Source organism: Nothobranchius furzeri, chromosome 1, assembly GCF_043380555.1.
Source record: "Nothobranchius furzeri strain GRZ-AD chromosome 1, NfurGRZ-RIMD1, whole genome shotgun sequence".
NCBI classification, from domain to species: domain Eukaryota; kingdom Metazoa; phylum Chordata; class Actinopteri; order Cyprinodontiformes; family Nothobranchiidae; genus Nothobranchius; species Nothobranchius furzeri.
Window position 1 is genome coordinate 55399816 of NC_091741.1, and position 20565 is coordinate 55420380.

The 20565-nt window shown below is 40.1% G+C and overlaps 1 protein-coding gene across 2 annotated transcripts in view; it reads right to left on the reverse strand.

Annotated features, from left to right (window-relative positions):
- Nucleotides 1-18168, reverse strand: part of gramd4a (GRAM domain containing 4a) — a 45010-nt gene extending 26842 nt beyond the window's left edge. Inside the window, exons 1-3 of one of the 2 annotated variants that reach the window (XM_015956671.3) lie at nt 17907-18168; nt 9884-10097; nt 5804-5924 (exon numbers count right to left, since the gene is read on the reverse strand). In XM_015956671.3, coding sequence (XP_015812157.3) covers nt 5804-5924; nt 9884-10097; nt 17907-17935 — 364 coding nt within the window. In that variant the 5' untranslated portion in view covers nt 17936-18168. Of the gene's footprint in view, nt 1-5803; nt 5925-6048; nt 6281-9883; nt 10098-17906 lie in introns of those variants that run through there. The other variant, XM_015956679.3, reaches the window with a different exon arrangement.
- Nucleotides 18169-20565: the final 2397 nt, after the last annotated feature.

Below are 20565 nucleotides of genomic sequence, written 5' to 3' on the forward strand. Positions count from 1 at the left end.
AATATAATTTTTATCTTCTCATGTGGATAAATGTAAAAATGTGTTTATTGCCTTTTTGTCACCTGTGGTCTCTGATTTTCTCTGTAGGACTGCAGGTGTCCAGAGTCAGGAGAGGCTTTACCTGTTGGTCATCCTGGGAGAGAGGCCTTCTACTGTCATCATGTTAATGTTATTTAGCTGTTTGATATTTGAACACATTTATTAAAACAAATACTGATAACTCTTTCTGGTCATTGATTTTTTCACTAGTTTTATTATTACAGATGTTTTTGAACATGTCACATGAACAGAACAAGAAAAGATGTAAGGAGACAAGATTATTCATAATATGCTACACTTGTTTACAGATCAAAACCAGTATGGACCAGTTACGGTACGGTTAAAGCAGGATTAACCTGAGTGACTCTTCTGGATATTTTATTTAAACTGAGTGAGCAGGAAGTCTTTAACAGTGCAGCTGGATCCAAGTGGTGCTCGCTGCAGAACCACAAAGGCGGAGCTGCACCAGAAGGTGGAGCTGCACCAGAGTCAGCCCCGCCCATTCCAGAATCAGCCCCGCCCATTCTGTCAGTCCAATTCCTTCCAGTTGTCAGACTTTATAGCATTCTGGAACCAAAGAGGGTGTTATAGCTAAAAAATGCAAGATTGAGGACGGAGTTGAGAAGTGAATTGAACAGATTTTGTAAAGGTTCCATATAATTAAAAATCTAACTTTTGGAACTTTTAATCATGTTATGTTGTCATTTCCTCATAAGAAACACGCCAAAGCCATTTTTGGCCTCATTCATGCATTTTCTTCCCATCTCAGCTTCAATTTGGTCTCCTCCCCCGAAGCGGGTCTGGTCTTGGTTCTCAAATCTGGATATTCTGTGAATTTTCTGACAAATTATTTCTGAAATGACTTCTACTGAGACACCGCCAGAAAAATCATACATCCCATCTACAAAGACACAACGAATAGGAAAATAAAAAGTAACGCCACCTAATTTTTATCAGATGTGGTGGTGTAGTGGTGATGGTGTCAGGTTGACATGCAGTTTTGCGCAGGTTCGCCTCCCAGCAGTGGAAATATTCCGTACTCTCTTTTCCTGATTTCTAGCTACACTTGCCAGTACTATGTTTACAACAATTTATTGGTATGCCGTTTAACATATAATGACTACTGTGTTTTTTTTATTTATTCATTCGTTTATTGAGCCAGTGTGAGTCCATCTGTGAGCAGAGTTTCAACTAAAATGCTGTTTAGGAACGACCAAATTCAAAGAACTTGTAGAGACATAAATATTTTGCTGAAAATGAACATTACAACTAAAATATGAACAAATTAAATGTTTCAGCTGGCTAAATAGATTGTTGCCGACCCCTCCGAGAATCGAACCAGCATCAGCTGAGGGGAAAGCATAATTTAAGTCAGACAAACTTGCCACTGGACTACCAGAACCCACATGGCAATGGTACATGCTGTTGTACAGGAGTTTTATTAGAGCGGCTGTGGGCAGACATTCGCTAAGAGAAACCTTTTTATTTCGGGATATATTCAGACTTTGTCATGTAGCAAGTTATATTTATCTTGTTTAATTGGAGCATAGAACATAGCATTAACGACTGTAAACTAGTAACAGCCGTAATTCATGTGGGTCAGGTCAGTTTGCGATAAAGTTGAAAACAAAAACGGAAGTCAGTGGGCTAGGCTGAGTTTGCGTGAATGGGCGGGGCTGACTCTGGTGCAGCTCCACCTTATGGTGCAGCTCCGCCTTTGTAGTTCTGCAGCGAGCACCCTCTCGCTGGATCTGCTGCAGGAGGATCCAGACATGGATGGAGGGCTGGAGCAGACCCGTGGCTGGACGTTTCTGGCCAGAGGAACATCATACAGGACGGTCTGCAGAGAGCTTTGGGACGCTTCCTCTCACTGTCCACTCCATCGTCCATCTACAGGGACTGCTGAGCTGGCTCAGACAACGGCTGTTGCATCTCTAAGATGTATTCAGAAATATGAAATGAGGAGATGGTTCATGGATCCACTAGTATAACATATGTGACTCTTCAGCAAATAAAACCACAGTGTTGTTTTTAATAGAGGTTCCTACATAAATGACTTGCCTGTTAACAGTAGTGGTGGTGTGCTGGTACCTCCTGCAAGACAGAGCACCACTGACCTCCTCCACACACATCTTCCTCATGCTCATCCTCCAGACCCACAACTTCACCAGCACAGAGGCAAATGTTCAGCACAGTGCATGCTGACCTGTAAGAGATTAAATAAGAGTTTGTTTGTTTTTTATAGAAAAATGTAAAACAAAACATAACCTGCAGTACACTGATTCTGTTCAGTTTAAAGAAAAGCAGCAGGGAATAGTTAAATAAAAACTACAGAGAATTTACATTTTTAAGACAGATCTAATCATTATTAGGCTTAAGTTGAATAAACAAATGCACATTGAAAACACTTCAATGCCATTTTATTAAAAAGCCTGCTTTTTTAATGTTTTACCCCCATTTGATGCAAAATAAGATGTTCTAAGGTCCAATTTACATTAGAAAACATCCTACTGCATTCAACATTTATAATACATTTGGTTTATATTAATTACCTACATGATAATACTCTGTAGAAATGTGTTGTGTACGTTTAACAAGTTCATTCTGTAGCTTAAAACACACATGCAATGATCTAAAGTTAACATGTAAGTCCTGAAAGCTTCTAGAATAAACAAAATTACTTTACCTGAAAACGGTTGTGAACAAACGCTGCTGATGGACGTGAAGCTGCTGTAGCTCCTTAATATTCCTGCTCCATTTTCGCTAGCTTTAGCATTTTTCCTTTGCGTGTAGCTGCCACCACGGCTGTGACGGGACCTACGGGCCACCGTAGAGGTGAAGGCTAGACTGTCCGAATTCAGAGCCGCTGGGTTCCGGTCTTAGCGGTCTGGCAAGGACCCGGCCTTGCTGGACCGGCGAAGACCCGTACTCGTAAGCACCCTACCCGTGGATTCGGACACACCCGTAGACTAGGACAAAAGCTATTATTACAAAAATAAATGTTACTGAAATATTAGTGAACTTCGTTACACAAAGTATTTATTAGCTGTAAATATCAGATGGGAAAGCGGGAACTAAATAAGACCAATTTAATACATATTACTGAGCCGTTTATGAGAGTCTGACATTTCAGCCTGAAACATCATCAAACAGAATATTCTAAATACTAAAATACTAAAACATTTGATCCCTGCAGCCCTCCACCATTTGTATTGTGTTTGCCATTTGACCTAAGGGGCCAATGTAAGGATTCAGCATCGAGCCCATGATGCTGCTGGGACCTAGGAATTGTTCACCTTCCCATCAGTGGACAACCACCCCTCTGCCTTGAGCAATTACGTCCCAGATTTCCCTTTAGGAAACTAATATATGAAAGATTAGCCCAGGCATCATCAAGCTGGTCCCATCATCAGTCTGTGCCCTGAATGCAAATCTTCCACACCCAGTCAAGAAAGTGAAACTAACAATAGACCAGCAGTAACAACAGGGACATGCAAAAGCTTTTAAAATATGCAGACGACATGGCCCTAGTGGCCCATGTGGACAGTAGGGAGGCTCTGGCTTGGTACCAACTTGCAGTAGATGATCTGACCACAACGTTTAACCCTCTCAGGCTCAAAATAAGTTTTGATAAAAGGACGAACAACTAAGTCCTTCAGAGGTACTTCTGAGTTAAAAAAAGCTCATGAAATATGTGTGTGGAGTAACCAGGTAGGTAAGTTTTAACGTTGCAAATCTGCAACGCCTGCCTCCAGAGGGTTAATGAAAAAATCACTGGAACTCAACATCTCAAAAACAAGGGAGTTGTGCTGTGCAGGCAGAGACAGAGCCACTGCATCTCAGCTTTTTAAACCAGTGAACATTCAGGGAGAGCAGGTTGAACAGGTGGATGGTTTTAAATATTTGGGGACACAGATAGATGCTCATCTGTCCTTTCAACAACACTCAGATTCCATTTAGAATAAAGCACTGCAGCGCTTCCATCTCATCAGGAGATTAAGGGATTTTAAAGTCAGGAAAAACATCTCAACTTTGGTCTATCAGTCAAACATAGAATCCATTTTAAGGTTTAACACTACATCCAGGTACAACTTTCTCACTTGTAAGCACAAAAATAAACTCCAACAGATCACACGTCAAGCAGGTAAAATAAGTGGTTCACTACAAACCCCCCCCCCCACCACCACTTCCCTTCTGTACAAGCGCTCTGTGATCAGGAAAGCCACACTGATTCCAGAGGAACCTTCTCATCCCATTCACCATTCCTTCAGTCTTCTCCCATCAGGCAGGAGACACAGAATCACACTGTCCACTAAAGCAATCCATAAGAAATCATTCATCCCATCAGCAGTCACAGCCCTCAACACACACAGAACTTCAATAACCCACAGATGACTTTATGCTTTTTAGGCATATAATTGTGTCCTTGGTTTTATGACTTTTAAGCTTATCCCTGTTTTTAGTTTTTATGATTTTTATGGTATTTTACTGTTCTATGCAAGTGTGAATGATGACACATTTCTGTAACCGCTTGGTGTCGGACAACAACGTTTTTCTATTCAATTCTAACTTTGGGCATTGAATTATAGGGGAAAAACAGTTTTGATCAACATAAAAACTCAACCTGAGGCTGGATTAAGATTTTAGAGGAAAATATGTTTAGTGACTTGTTTTTGTGATCTTATGGATTCACATGAATTTTATCCTGCTGCTGCTGCACGTAGCGCGGTACTTTCCATATTTTCTTCATGTTTTAGAGGTGGTCCTATTACTAATAGAAACCAAACGTTTTACATAGAAACGTGGCAAACTCTTTTAAATTAGGAAAATGACAGAGAAAAATGCATTGTTTTCTTTTAAATTAAAGCTGCAACAACACGTGTAATGTTAATAAAGCAAACCAGACCATAACAAATCAGCAGGGATACACAAGGTACAACAACTGATTAATTGGGGTTATTAAGTGTGTGTTGCTGCTTCATAATTTCCCATCTCTGCCTTGCTTAGTGGCATGAAAAACTGATTATCCATCCAGCTGCTGCCTGCTTCCAGTCTGATTTCAAGGTTGCTAATATACAGTGTGCAAAACAGGATGTCATGGTCCTAAACATCAGACTATACAGTCACCCAAGTTCAGTCAACATCTTGTACTCATCTGTTCACCTTTTATTGAGGATTCCAATGAAAACACTCCTGTCAGGCTTGGATTCAGCATCTGGGTTGAGCAACATCTAACCACGTCTTATTTAGCAAGGATGCAGCAGACGAGGGCGGTTGACAAAACCAATACGACAGTCAAACCACAGAGAACAACCATATCGCAAGATGCTTTGGCTCTAATGATGACACGCTACCAAACATGGAGCCTCACCATGACACACTGTGTTTATCTGTCAGATGTTTAAGAGCACTAAACAATAAGTGTCTCCTAAAGGAAAGAAAACACTAAACAACACAACACTGATTTGTTTCTGGAGAAGACGTGGAGTGTGAGCTGAGATTATCATTCAAATGAAGCGGCTTCCTGCTGCAGTTTGCATGGGACACCTGTGTGAGTGACTTCATCAACGGAGCAAAAATACTGAGCTGAATGTCACATTTTCAAAGAGTTTTTGTAAACTTTAAATAAACAAAGCCTAGCTAAAAACAGTAATAACTGTTGTAATAGCTAGTAAACATGGAAACGATGGCTATTAACATGTTTAATCATGTTTGAATGAATTTAAATTAAATCAACTATAGAATTTTCTTTCTGTGTACTCACGTAAGAAATGTTTCTCCAATAAGGCAATCTCCAAATGACCTTTGACCTCACTGAGTTGCTCTGACTCAGACCTCTGGTAGTCCTGGATGGCTGCTGCCATGGTGGGAGACCCCGAACCAGCCTGTGCACACAAACACACAGTTCTGGAACTTCTATGATGTCACAGAAAACATTCGAGTGGACACGAGCAGGGATAGCCCATCTGATCAAACACACACACACACCAGCATGCTTCCATCACTCACACACTGATGTTTCCTCTCCATGATGAGGTCCAGCCGGAGCGAGGGAGGAATAGCTGGACAAAGATGACAAACAAATCCCTCTCTTCTGACTACTGATGACACCAACACAGCAAAAGGTTTGACCTTAATACACACACACAACCAACAGACCAATGGATGAAGTGAACAACGTCTGCGGGATGTGGGTGAGAGGAGAGAAAGTGGGAGAAAGAAGTGTGATGCTAAGCGGATGATGAGGAGGGAGAAGAGACGAGCACTGCAGGTTGAGAATCACTGTTGGACTACAGCAGGGTCCTTCTGCCAAACACACACACACACACACACACACACACACACACACACTGCAGCAGCTTATTTCTGACAGTAACCTGCACTGAGTGTGTGTCTGCGTAGACATGCTGCAATGTCTCAAACCGACGAGCTCTCTGCTAAAAAGACGGAGGAGGAGGGAACGACTAAAACTGACAGTGACCTGAAAAGCAGAGCGGTGGGGAAAAATCCCAACAGGAGCGCCGCCTCCAGGGATTTAGGCAAAAAGAAATGCTTCAAATGAAACAAATGAGCCTCATCTGCAAGCGTGTCATGGAGAAGAGGAATGGTAACTGAAAATCAAAAGGAGGAGAATGAAACGGAGACGGGGTGAATGATGAGAACATGGAGGAGAAAGGAAAGCATTGCCAGACTGTTTTGCTGCAGTACCGCTGCTCAGCTACAGCCCTCCTCAGATTGAATTCCTCAGTCTCATCATCACTACACACACACACACACACACACACACACACACACACACACACACACACACACACACACACACACACACACACACACACACACACACACACACACACACACACACACACACACACACACACACACACACACACACACACACACACACACGCACGTTCCTCTTTGTTAGCAGGAGTTGGTTTGGTTTGTGATGTCACACAGAACAGTTCTGATTGGTTTGTTCCACAGCTTTATTGCAGAACGCACATCAGGTCCTTTTGTGCTGCAGCTGTTACGGTTATTACCTCCAACTGCTGAAAGGTGGGAAACCAATATTTTTGCCCGTGTTTGTTTGTATTTAATAGAAAATGCCTCGTAACCCAGTGTAGTCATTTCATGTACAGCTGATTACCTCGTTAAAACAGACTCATTTGAGTTGGCCACCAGAGCCCGTTTAACTTAGAAGATACTGAAACAATTAATAGAACTGGTTCTGATCCGATTCTCTGACCTGCTGATACAGGGATTAGGATTATTATGATTCAACTCAAAGTACTACCAGGTGATTTTATTTCAAACTTCTTTTTTATTATGATGCTAAAAGTAAAATTGCAATAGTGAAATCACACACTGGGAAATGCATTGAGATTGTTATATTGCTGCTTGAATGCTTGTGGTGCATTCAACAGCCATAAGGACATTTGCAACTTTGTTGTTTCAGATTGGCCTAAAACAAAATTATCCCGAGCACTGTCTGATTCTGAAGTCATTTCCTGTTTATTACGCTCCGACTCTTGGCACAGTTTCTAGTAAGGAGCCCTTGTCTGCTACTTCCTGTTCTGATAAACTCAACAGAGATTTTATTTTGATTTGAACGTGGTTGGGATCGAAAATCACTAAACTCCCTTTCTGTTATTATTCTTCTCGTTCCTTTCTTATTTTTATTATTTCACAGGAAAATTCTGGATCACACAAACCTTACAGAACAAACACAGTCTAGACAGTAACAACTCATCTGTTCCTTAAATGCTTTTAATGCCTTTCAAGCCTGCAGCTCCCCAGAAAGAATGTTGACAGCATCAATGAAGAGGGCTTCCTTTCAAAGTTTTGTTCTCTCAGACTTCAGAAGAGGCCGTCCCAGTGTTGAGCATAAAATGTGTCAAACAGGAAACTGGTAACACCTTTTTTCTGTCATGTCTAGTGATAATCACTCTACAGATGCTGTGGAGCTGTCCAGTCAAACCCAGAATATAGCGGTTTGGAAAGATGTAAGAAAATTATGAGACGTTTGCAGCAGCAGGTGCCAGGTTAGATTAATATAACAACTCCAAATGATTACAACCACCAATAACAGTGTCACAATATAAAAAATGAGATTTTTACTATTCTAAACCTTTCTATGGAGTTGGTTTGTGATTCAATTGTTCATAAGTACACTCATCTTTACTAAAGCTGTCAAAATCAACACTATTTGTTGAAATGCATCTTTTTAAAATAAATATCCCATAATGACACCATAATGAACCACTCACGTCTTAAAGGACTGATCTTAATTATTTTAAATAGAGAAAGCAACACTATATACACGAGAAGGAGGAAGAGTTAAAACATTTCTCCCAGTAAGGATCTTTATCATTCCTTAAACAACTCAAACAAATAAAGGCCTGGAGTTCCATGACGGGACGTATAGCTCCCAGCACATTTCATCCTGGAGTTTCAAGCTAAGATTTGTAATAAGCTAAGAGTTATAATATGATAATGTGTTTGGTCAAAGATTGAAGTTTATTTTAGACGGGTACTACTGCACCAAATTGCAGCTCAGTACCTGTAAAATCAACCAGGTTAAAGTGTTGTTTGTTTGCAGACTCATTAGCCCCGGTCGTAGTCGAGCATCTGATCATCACTTGAGTGTTTCATTAAAATCCATCCAGTGGCTGATGGGATATTCTGCTAGCACTGACACAGGCAAAAACATGATACTCCATCATTAAGCATCTAAATATATGTTTACGTATGATGATGTTGATGAATCCCTAAATAATAGCCTAAAAATTTCAACATGATTAAAAAGATAAACACTTTGGTCTTAATATTTGTGGAAGAACATTTAAATTTAGAGTCAATAAGATGGCGAGAGCTAACAACACACGTGCGCTAACCAAACACCATCTGCCTAACGACATTCTGCCTCTTTAACATGGGTGACACGAGCCAGTTTGTCAGAAAATATCAGAGTAGGTGTTCTGCAGCCTGCAGCCTTAGCTTCCCGGCAGACGAATGAATGAAGATGAGGTTTAAAACAAAGGTCAGGTTATGTGATCCTGAAGGGTAGAGGTCTGGTGAGATCCAACAAAAGCACCACACAGAGTACAGAGGCAGCAACGTGAAAGCCTCGCGTGTGCTCCAGCAGAGATGAGAGCTAGCTTCTTCTATTTTCAAGCCTCAAAGTGTGACTCATCATTGTTGTGATGCCTTCACGGTGGGCTGGTACCCTTACCAACTAAAGCAGTAGTAAATGCAGGGATGCAGACACCAGCTCCGTATATACAAACTAAAGGGCCTTCATCTACTAAACACCTCAAATCTAAATAAATAAATAAATAACAAAAACAGATACGATCAATATTTTATTCAGTGACTTCCTTAAAGTGGACATCATCCAGTCACTATGACACCGCCACTGGTGGATTGTTTCTTTTTTTTTTATTTCCTCCTGTTTAAATACCAAGGAGGAGGACACCTCAGAGTTCAATCTCCTGATGATAAATTCTCTTCTGCGGGCCTCTCATCACTTCCCTGCTTTAATCTCTTCTCTCCGTTTTTCCTTCCTTTCCGTTGCTCTGGTGTCTCCTTATCTTACCACTGCTCCCATCATTTCCTCTCTAGTCAGCTTCTGATTGCCATCTCAATGTCGTGTTTGCCATAAGTCCTTACCAGTCAACTCCCTTTACCCTTCTATCATGACAAACCCTCGCTTCATCACTCTCGTTTCCTTCACAGGGTTAAGCCAAGAGGAGTGGGATTAAAAATAGCAACATAGAATTGCTTTACAGAAAAAAGGAAACAGAAACTGAAAGAAAAGAGGGCGATAGAATAGAGTACTCACAGGGTCTCGCAAGGCATCCTCCATTTCTCTCAGAGCTGTTCTGGGCTTCAGCTGCATCTCATCATTGCATTCGCTGTCAGAGGCAGGCGGTGACTCGCCCAGATCTGGGAAGTCATCTCTCGTCCTGGGGCCTCGGAAGCGGATCTTGTCCAGGCGTTTTAGCATGGTCAGCGCCACACACCTTGGCTTTACCTTAACATGGCGGACAGCAACCCTGTAATGAATAACACCACAGGTGGGGACTGAATGGTTATTATACTCAGTGAAAGCTTCAGCCCCTGATATTTTGTTAAGTGTGACCTTTTACAACTGGCATTAAATGGATATTTGGTTATTTTGAAATGAGAGGGTCTCTATAAACAGGAAGAAGTCTACTAACCCATCATCTGACCGATACTCGCGGCTAGTAAGATCAGAAACAAATTAATGGCTAATTTATGACATTTTTAAAAATATGTTGCTAAAGATGGGTTAGTGCGCTGTATTACTTGTTTTAAAACCTAAACCATTTGAATGAGACCGTTTGTTTAGTCCAGATCACTACAGTACTGGGTGTGTGTGTAAGAGAGACCATGTCTCTGACCTTCAGTGAAGATGGCCAGAAATGTGAGTCCCAGATCTCACAGAGCTCCTACAAATGTTCCTAGTTCACCCTCACTACTCACTACTGGGTTCACCAGGTCTGCCCATCATCACCAATTCATGTCATCAGTTTTAGACTTTATGCAAATTGCAAACTGAAGCAGAAAACTTGGTGACCATTAATATTAACGTGATTCCTACTACTTTTGGTCACAGCTGCTTTACAAAGTAAAGTAGAACATTCTGAAAAAACTTTAAAGATGAGCGGGACAATTCCAAATTGTGACATAGCAGTAGATGAAAAGGCACCCGTCCATTATGATGGCAGTTAATTTCTACGAAGTACCACTTACCGTCATTAAGCAATGCTTGTTCTTATTGTGTTTCTTGGTCAAGCATTTGGCTTTTTTTGTACAGCACGTTGGCTAGCTGTACAAACTATGGTATGGCATGGTATGGTAATGCTTATGTGTCCGGTGGAAAGGCTGAGCTCTATGGAGGACTCTCATTTCAGCAGCTTGTATTCAGGATCTTGTTATTTTGTATTCAGGATCTTGTTATTTTGACCATTAGTTAAAGTTTATTACCAAAGAAAAGGGATGGGACGAAGATCAACTGGTAAATTCTGTATCAAATCCAATCCAAGTTCACGTAGAAAGGCCCAACAAGAATCATGTAGGATGTAACCTTTGAATTCAATTCAATTCCATTTATTTATATAGCGCCAAATCACGACCAGAGTCGTCTCAAGGCACTTCACACAGTAAACATTCCAATTCAGGTCAGTTCATTATGCCAATCAGTAAAGCGTTTCCTATATAAGGAACCCAGCAGATTTCATCGAGTCACTGACTAGTGTCAGTGTCTTTACAGCAATCCTCATACTAGGCAAGCATGCAGCAACAGTGGAGAGAAAAACTCCCTTTTAACAGGAAGAAACCTCCAGAGGATCCTGGCTCAGTATAAGCAGCCATCCACCACGACTCACTGGGGATCGAGAAGACAGAGCACATGCACGCACACACGCGCACACACGCACACACACACACACACACACACACACACGCACACACACGCACACACACACACACACACACTTTGATGCGCTTCAGTTTTAACCTCATCAGCTTGGGTTTTATTTCCCCTATAGGCCCATACAGGAAGGTGGGACACTACATCTCCTTTCTTCCTCTGTCAACATCTGACAGCAGCAGCTTTGCCGACTTCATCTATTGATTTAATTTCCAAAGCAGAGGCTGAGAGATGGTCTGAAAAGCTTAATGTTGGCATTATGGTGTCAAGGGTCCTGTTGTAATGATCATCAGGCCTGTCTGAGTCATCACTCACAAAATCTATGCAGTTAATGTTTTTCTGAGACAGCTTACTCAAGACACAGAGCTACTTAAACTATGAATGTGCTTTACAATACTAGTTTAAGCTAAATTATCCAAACTCGATTCAAGCTAAAGTTAGTGCAGTCAAATGCATCGCCTTTATCAACCAAACATCAGTCCTGTCTGTTTGGTTTGGATCTCAAACTCAGATTTGAACCAGACGTTAGCATGCCTTTAGAGAGCAGTTAAAGGAACTCCTCAGGTGTGTTTCTAAACCTCCAGGAGGTCATTACTGATTTGACTGATGCTTACAGTACCTGAGCAACAATTCATGTGCAGAGTAAACAGGTCTGAGTAGATTTCTGACTGCTGCACTTCATCACCCAATAACCAATCAGGAATAAATCTCCCATAGACTTCTGACATAACAACATTTCTTTTCATTAAAGTAAATTACTAATATTAAGTGACTCAAAAATGTCTTCAAAATGATAACTTAGCTTAGTAACTGTTCTTATCTGATGAAAGGGCCACATACAAACGGAGTAGGGCTGGGCGATATGACGATTTTAGACCGTTTTACGATCTACACATCTGACAGTCTGTCATTTTTGAGAGACCTTTTTATCACGATTCACAGCCATTCCACACATGTACGCTGAATGCAAAGTGAGAGTTGCAGAAAATATTCAGAATGTGCAGTTATTTGCTACCACAAGTGATCTCTGGTGCAGCCGCACATCAGAGCCGTATTTGAGCTTAACTATCCACTACATGAGCAACTGGGAGCTACATAGTATTTTGAACAAGTTAATGTTTGCACAATACGTTTGCAATTGACATGTTTGCACTTTAAATATGTTTACGATTTTAATTTATGTTAAGTTACTTGAAAAACGAGAAAAACTGATTTCTGTAATTGTTTCTCTCAGGTCTTTTATCATCTCTGGTGTGAGTTTAAAATATAAGTGTGTTAGCACTGTGTTGATTATCCCTAATACGAATAAATGTTTATTTATTCAATGTTTCTCTTCTTTAATACACAATTGAAGTTATGCTATTCATGGATAAAAAATCGTGATAAAATCGAAATCATGATAAAATATTGGAAAAATCGTGATATTCTATTTTTGCCATATCGCCCAGCCCTAAAACGGAGTGCCGTTATTTACAGCTGCTAAATGTTGAACATGAACTGTGCAGAGGCAGTCACTGTTTCAGAGCAGATTAGGTGATGCTGATGTGTTTATGAGCCAAACTCCAGAACCAGAAGCCCAACAATTAAAAGAGAAAGACATTACTGGTTCTGAGCTGGCTTAAAGAAAGCTTCATCAAGCTTGATGATCTTTCACATGAACACACAAAAAACAACAGGTGGATGGGCTTTCATCCAGGTAAACATATTTTGCACTATAATATGTCAAGTTTCCATCCACGTAGGCACATTTACGTAGAGGTTAGAGATGTGACAGGGAGGTTAATAATTCCTCCCTCAGGGTGAGTGGAAACACTGCGAGTGACAGGTTAAGAAACACTTTCCTCTCGTTGTGAAGGCACCTGTACAATCAAACGTGTTCCCACGACAACCACAAATCTACTTGGAGTTGAAGCAGCTTCGTCACTGATCAACTCAAACAGCTCTTAGCCTAGCAGATCAAAACCAAACCTGATGAAAACTCTGCTAAAAAAATAAGTATTTCTGAAGCATTCAGGCTTGTTTAAGGTGTACCAATATTTTTCTCTTGATCCTCTCAAAGCAGGGTTCTAAATGTTGTCTCCTTTTCATTTATTTTCTTTATAAAGATTTCCTCCTCAGTTCCTGACTTGGTTTCGAACCACAGCCTCTAAAACTGACAGTTGAAAGGAAGTAAAGAGAACAGGAGGAGGAGGAGGAGAGGGCTTCAGCTCAAGGTCTGATCACTCTGAATGTTTATGAACAAGCAACACCCGTGAATCATCCATTTGGTCATGTGCAAGCACAAAGCCATCACCAAACACCCTCGCCTAATAAGTCACCTCTGACACAGAATATCTGATCCACAACATAACAGAGACGCAAACGTGCACATTAAACTAAAACAATGCAGCACCACATGTAGGCCACGGGGAGAGGCGATCTGCATCCCCGTTACAAACCTGATGTAAGACAGGAGAATGTGACCGTCGGTGTAATCTTCTGCTTAGAACCCACGAAGCTCGGGGTTACTCTTGGTCACACACTTGCACAACAGCCAATCACAGTCTGCTGCCCTTTGGCCGACAAAGGTTTCCTAAACTGCAGTTACGACACAAAACGGACCGTCTGATGAAATCACATTTAAATTTATTAGTAAATACAAGAGAATATTCTACAGTGGCAATTGTAACATGAACTACAAATCATTCAGTTTGGTATTTATCAAACTCAAGTTGGAAATGCTGATTTTAGAGTATAAGACATAATATTTGTCACTATGAAACTATGAAATCCTTTTTAGAAAACAGTCGGCTGTCCCTCCAAAATACATTTGTTTTAGAATAAAGTTTCAGCTAAGAATAAAAAGAGAACAAATGGGAGGACAAGCTCCGAAAACATAGGTCAGCTTTGCATTACTTCGAGTATTTATTAAAAACAACAAGGGTCTGCAAGCTAACAAAACCATTAATACAAACAAAGGCAGAACTAGGACACCATTTACACGGACTTACTCAGCAGTTACTGATCATTTCAAACAATCTTTTTCAGCGAGGGCTCATTTCTACATTGAGACACTTGTTGCTTCTCGAGTGTATGTGTTGGTAAACAGCTGTGCTGTAACCATGGCGATGTTGTCTGTCCACAAATCAGCCAAGAATTAAGTCTGCTCAATGGAAAAGGGAAAATAAACAACAAAATAAAAAGTATTTAGTCTTGGTGAGACTGTAAAAAGTAGGGCTGCACGATATTATGAAAACCACTGTAAATGTGATAACAGTGATTAATATTGCATTGAGGATATTAGTTGCGATAAATAAAAACTTAACTCAGGAACAAAAATCATTAAAAACTAAAGAAATAAATAAATGACAAAAAATTCATACAAATGAGAAAAGCAAAAGATGTGAGGAAAGGGAAAAAGAAAATGAACAAGAAAAGGCAATCAGTGGATCCCATGAAAAGCAGAATCAGCAGAAAGAGCAGAACAAAGCTAACTCAGGTGTTTGCTAACAATCTAAATTACGTGCCGACCGTCCACCTCGGGGGCGGGCATCTAACCAATGAGAACCCACCCAATTGGCCAAATGGGTGAAGAGCTCTATTTGATTTGTTAAAAAATCCTCATACTTCCGTTTGACTGAAAGAATGCATTATGTGTAGCAAACATTTGAGCTGACCATTCAATGTGATATTTATCTGTTCTTTGTGATATGCATGTTGTGCATGCTGATATCACGATAACGATATATTTGCGATATATTTTCCAGCCCTAGTAAAAGCATGCAGTGACTGCCATTAGCCTTTTGAAATCAACATGTTGAACTAATCCGGATCCAACATTACCTTTTCAGGCACACATCCATCTCTATGACCATTACATGCAATTTTTATGAGTGCTTCTACGGTTACTGTGCTCCTTTATGGCTCTCTATTAGACAACTGCATGATTCCCGTGTTCTGTTTGGTTCATAGAATAAAATGATGCACTCACTCAGTTGTTTCAACTAAACTGGACGTAGACATATTCCAACCGCAGTAATAAAGTGAGACGGAGCGGCCTTTGTGCTCCAACAGGTGCTTCTACACCCATGTGCTGCATAAAACCATGTAAGGACTTCCTGCCAACACAACCATCTTCTCTTTTTCCTCCACAGTGCCAGGTCTCTGAAGAAAGCACAACTTCGTTTGTGGAGCCATTCTCAACTTCTGCTGCATTTCATAAGAAACTGAGAGACAGAGAGGGATTAACATGACCTCTAAATATCTACAGGAGCTGAACAGAACGTTCCGACAGGTGGCTGCAACTTTTGTTTGCCTTACTTTCCCACATTTAGACCGAGGCAATGCGGTGACAGATGGTCGGAGAGAAGAAATGGATAAAAAGGATGATGATGTGGTGAATAATAAGAGCACTGACAGGTGCTACAGTAAGGGTGGCAGGCAGATGCTGTCATGACTTCTTAGACGAAGGTAAAACTGAGGTCTCAAATTCAACAGATTCTGAACAAACAAGTGATACACATGCTCACATCTGATTTGCTAATGCTAACCTTGAGACTGTGTGTGCAGCAGGCAGATAAAAAACCTCTGCAAACCAACAATGTGTGGTGGGATGTTTTTATTTTTTCCTATATAGTTAGAACGACTGAATGCCGCTTTCAAAATCTGCTTGGAAATGACTGAATCGGGACGCAGACATCCAGCCCCTGAGCTGCTAAAGTGAAAGTTACTCCCACATGGTCACGATTTAGAATATGATGTCTCTGCCAGCATCTCCTTAAAGCACAAGTAAAGGAATATTAACTGACTGTTACCTTCCAGTCCTGCCGTCGCTCTCATTCTCATCCATGCACGACATCATTATATCACTATGTGGTTACATAAATAATCAATTCTCCCGCAGCAATTACTCCCTCTGCTCCCCTCCCCCTCAATGCATTCAATCAAACAGTAATCAAATTTGAACTCTGTGTAAGGTGACCCAACTGGGAACAAAGTGTTATTTAGATTACCTCTGGCCTCACTGAGAGAGGGCTAGCGTTATCAGGCAAGTGAATATTTTTACCAAATATTTTGTTTTAAGCATCTCTTCCAATAGAAAGCGGTAGAAATGTGGATGCTTTTAGGATCAGATGATGTGTATTTATGTAAAACAAGAAGTAATGGATATCAACTTCTCATATCAAGGTGTGCATAAATATTAGACAACTTAGTTTTGATGGATGGATGGATGAAAAAATCTTGCACAAAAAAAGTATGGATTTTTTTTTGTTGGTTGTTGATATTTGTGAAAAAATTGAATAAATAAAACATTTTTATTATGTCTATATTTAAAAGTATGCAATTGCTTTATTATAATTAGAGATGGACAATATATCAGCATCAATATTGGTATTGGCCGGTGTTGGTCATTTTTTAACATATCAGTTCGATAACTGGGCCGATATTAACAGATCATTTTTCCATCTCGTCTCCATTTGTTTGCCTGTTTCAGAGAGTGAGGGGGTGACGTGTAAATGTTTAGTCATGTGAAAAGTGAATGAAATCATCTCAGAACAGTACATGTGTGTGTTGTGTGTACATAACAACGTAAATTCAGTTTTAATAAGTTTCATTCTATACAAAATCTGGTGATTTTAGAAGCACTAATGTCAGTATATCAGTAATCGGCCATAACAGTGATCTTAATATCAGTATCGGCCCAAAAAGTTCGTATTGGTGCATCACTAATTATGATTTAAAGCCAAAATAAGTAAGAGCCACATGTTTCAGACCCATGAATTATAAATTTAACATTAGCCACGGATTACCTAGATGTGTTTCCCTATTATTTGCATTTTGTTGAGGTTTAAAACAAAGTTTGCATAAATTTTGAATATGTATGTTGTGTGGGGTCATTTCCATCTCATGTGGGTGTTTTCAGTCACTTTTAAGTAGACTTGCATCACTTTTAAGGTTTTAAATTGAGTTTTGCAGCTCTGTATGGGAAATGAGAGTCTCCATCTAGTGTGAATTTACACTTATGAAGACAGTCCTGTTGGGCAGATCTAGGCTCTAATCCACCAGCGCTCCTCCTGAACCCCGTTACAACCGGTAAATAGTCGGGTCCAGCTAATCACGCTAGCTAAAATAACGGAACCGGTTCCACTTCTATTTACGAAAGTAGGAACTATATAAGATGTCTAAATTTAAAGATAAGGCCTCCTGGTACCGGCTAAAACGATCTCTAAAACGGTTGGATGTGTTTATAATCCTCTATTCGCGGGGAAACAAGAAGAAAACCAAACAATCCTCAAATTCGGATAACCCACGAAGAAACGACAGGCCAAGTGGATGGAAGACATAAACACAATGCCCCATGTTTCACCTATTTTATCACGTAATTTATTAACCGTATTAAAGAGGTAAAAAAAATAATAATTTATCTTACCCAGCACGTAAATCGTAGCAAAGTTTCATGAACACAGAGATTGTCTTTAGTCTGACCCTATACACCTGCTGCTCTGGACGCCTGTCTCAAGACGAGAACCAACCGACTCTTTGATCGCTCCATCCCAGCAAAAACACCGTGTCCTCCAGAGGTTTGTGTGGTAAAGAGGAGAGGCAGACAGTAACCATTAAACTGGGAAAAGAAATCCGCAAGTAACGCCCCCTTCTTCCCTGGAGAGAGCTGTCTGGACAGCACAGTTAACCCGCGGCCGTTCGATCGTCTCTACGGTTGATTTCGCAGAAACAAGCAGGGCAGGAGGGCCGAGGCCGTGTCGTCATCTCTGCTTCCTTAAAGAGGCCGCAGCCGGTGTTTAGTTGAAATGTGTCTCAGTTCAAAAGCTTCCCCTTTCTAGTCAAATATCTGATTTCTTTTTCCAAAACTAAATAATTTTTTTCTAGATAAAAATCTCAGACAATGTGTATTTCATGATGCAATGAGTAAAATATATGTTTTTAATAAATGTGTGACCGTTCACCCGTCCGAACGTGTTCCTGTTGTATTTTTAACGACAAAAAAGTTATCAAATATGTGTTAATTTTATTTTAGCAAATGTCTTGAAACAATTGTTTAGAGATGTAGTTTATGTGGAGAACGGAGAAAGAATCTGTCCGGGGGACACATTTTGACGTAACACTTTTTACTGATGCTCATTTTGAGCTGTAAGGCAAGCCGTTGTAACATTTAACGAAACTAACGCTCATCCCTTCAGGTCTATGCTACAATTCATAAGGCGTACTTGTATGTCTAATATATATCTCTCTCACACACACACACACACTCACACACTCACACACACACACACACACACACACACACACACACACACACACACACACACACACACACACACACACACACACACACACACACACACACACATGTATGAAAAATTCGTTTGCCCAACTTTTTAACATCTCATTAGCACTATCTTGTGGTCAGTTCTAGCACAGCAGGGTGTTGAATTATTAAACTGGTGGCCCTTAAGATAATTAATAATACAGATATTATTACAGAGACATTTTAGCTGGCTGCTTTCAGGCTGTATTATCTAGGTGCCAAGAGCTCTTTAGTAATTCATAATGGAGCATAAAAAATGAAATAAATAAATTATAATGGAGCATATTTGAACACTGAAAAACATGAATAAATACAGAGTATATTTAATATTTGTCCGAAAAGTTACAGCAAAAAAATTATCAAAATAAATGGTGACATACTTATATCAGCATACACATGTTTTGGAAATTCTAACATAGAAGAAATTCCAAATGCTCCAGATGTTTTCTTAAGGGTTACACAGTCTGTAAACTAATGTGTCCCTAAATGTCTGCAGAGTATTACAGAAAGAGATTAGAACGTTCCTAATGTAACAGCTGCTCTTTGTTCCACTAACCTCTGAGTGATGGTTAAGTATGACTTTTTCTTTCTTCGTCTTTTGCAAGCAACAGAATCCAAACTCGACATGTCCCCTGCAACAGAGTTTGTGTTTTAAAACGGTGAAGCGAGTTCAAGTAAAAAGGTTATAATATCCTCGTGCTGCTGCTCGAGTACAAATGAGGAAGAAACAGGAGAGCTTTGCATAAAGGAAGTGTTCAATGGAAAGAAACAGAAGGAAAAGCTTTGTCAACTGACTCCTGAGCCATGAGATGACACTGTAGATTACAAGAAAGTAAGAACTGTCAGATTACCAGTGAGCCCTGTGAGGATCAGTGGAGTTCTGTCTGGAGTTGCCCTTCTTTCAGAATTGAAAAAACAAAACTCCAACCATATTTGGAGTTTCTAGTGACAAGACATGTGTAACTGTGATGTTAGATGATCCCTGATAAATAAAATAGTCATAAGAAAAGCCCATCTTTTACCCCCCCCCCCCCCCCCCCACACACACACACACACCCACACACACACACTCACACAATCCTAATGGAGTCCAACTGACCCCAAATGTTTTAATTGATTTTCTTTTTCCAAGTTTCTTCACTGATCCAGATGCTGCGAGTCTTCCTGAGAGCATTTCCAGGGTCTTGGTCCAAGTTTTGCCCCTTGCAGTCCCTGTGGGCTCCAGTAGACCCTGTGTGCACTTTTCAAGTTTCGTTGTTTTGTTTTTGTTTTTTGTCCCAGTTTCTTGACTAATCCTGCTTTAGCAAACCCTCTTGTAAGCATGTTCAGAGTTTTGGCAGAAATGTAGTGTTTGCTATTAATTTTCTTTTTTTTTAATATATGAGTTTTTATTATTCAGGTCAACAGAATAAGTCATTTTTATTTTACTAAAATACTGGTATTTGAAAAGCTGGTTAAATTTAAAAGAGCTCAATTTATATTTAAAGTAGAGATCCAAACTCTTTCAGCCCATTTACTAAAAATGTCAGAGGAAACAGGAAGTACACATGAATTAAGAGGTAACTTTGTGTTCGTAGCGCTGGTAAAGGCAGGTGTTAGTCTGTGGAATGATATCAGTAATGAGCTCAGCTTTAAAATATTTGAATAAAAGTATAACAAATTGACTGTAGCAGAAAATATGAAGCATTAATTACAAATAATTATTATAGATGATGACTGGCTAAAGATGCTTTTAGAAGGGAGTGTATAAGCTTTTGTGTGT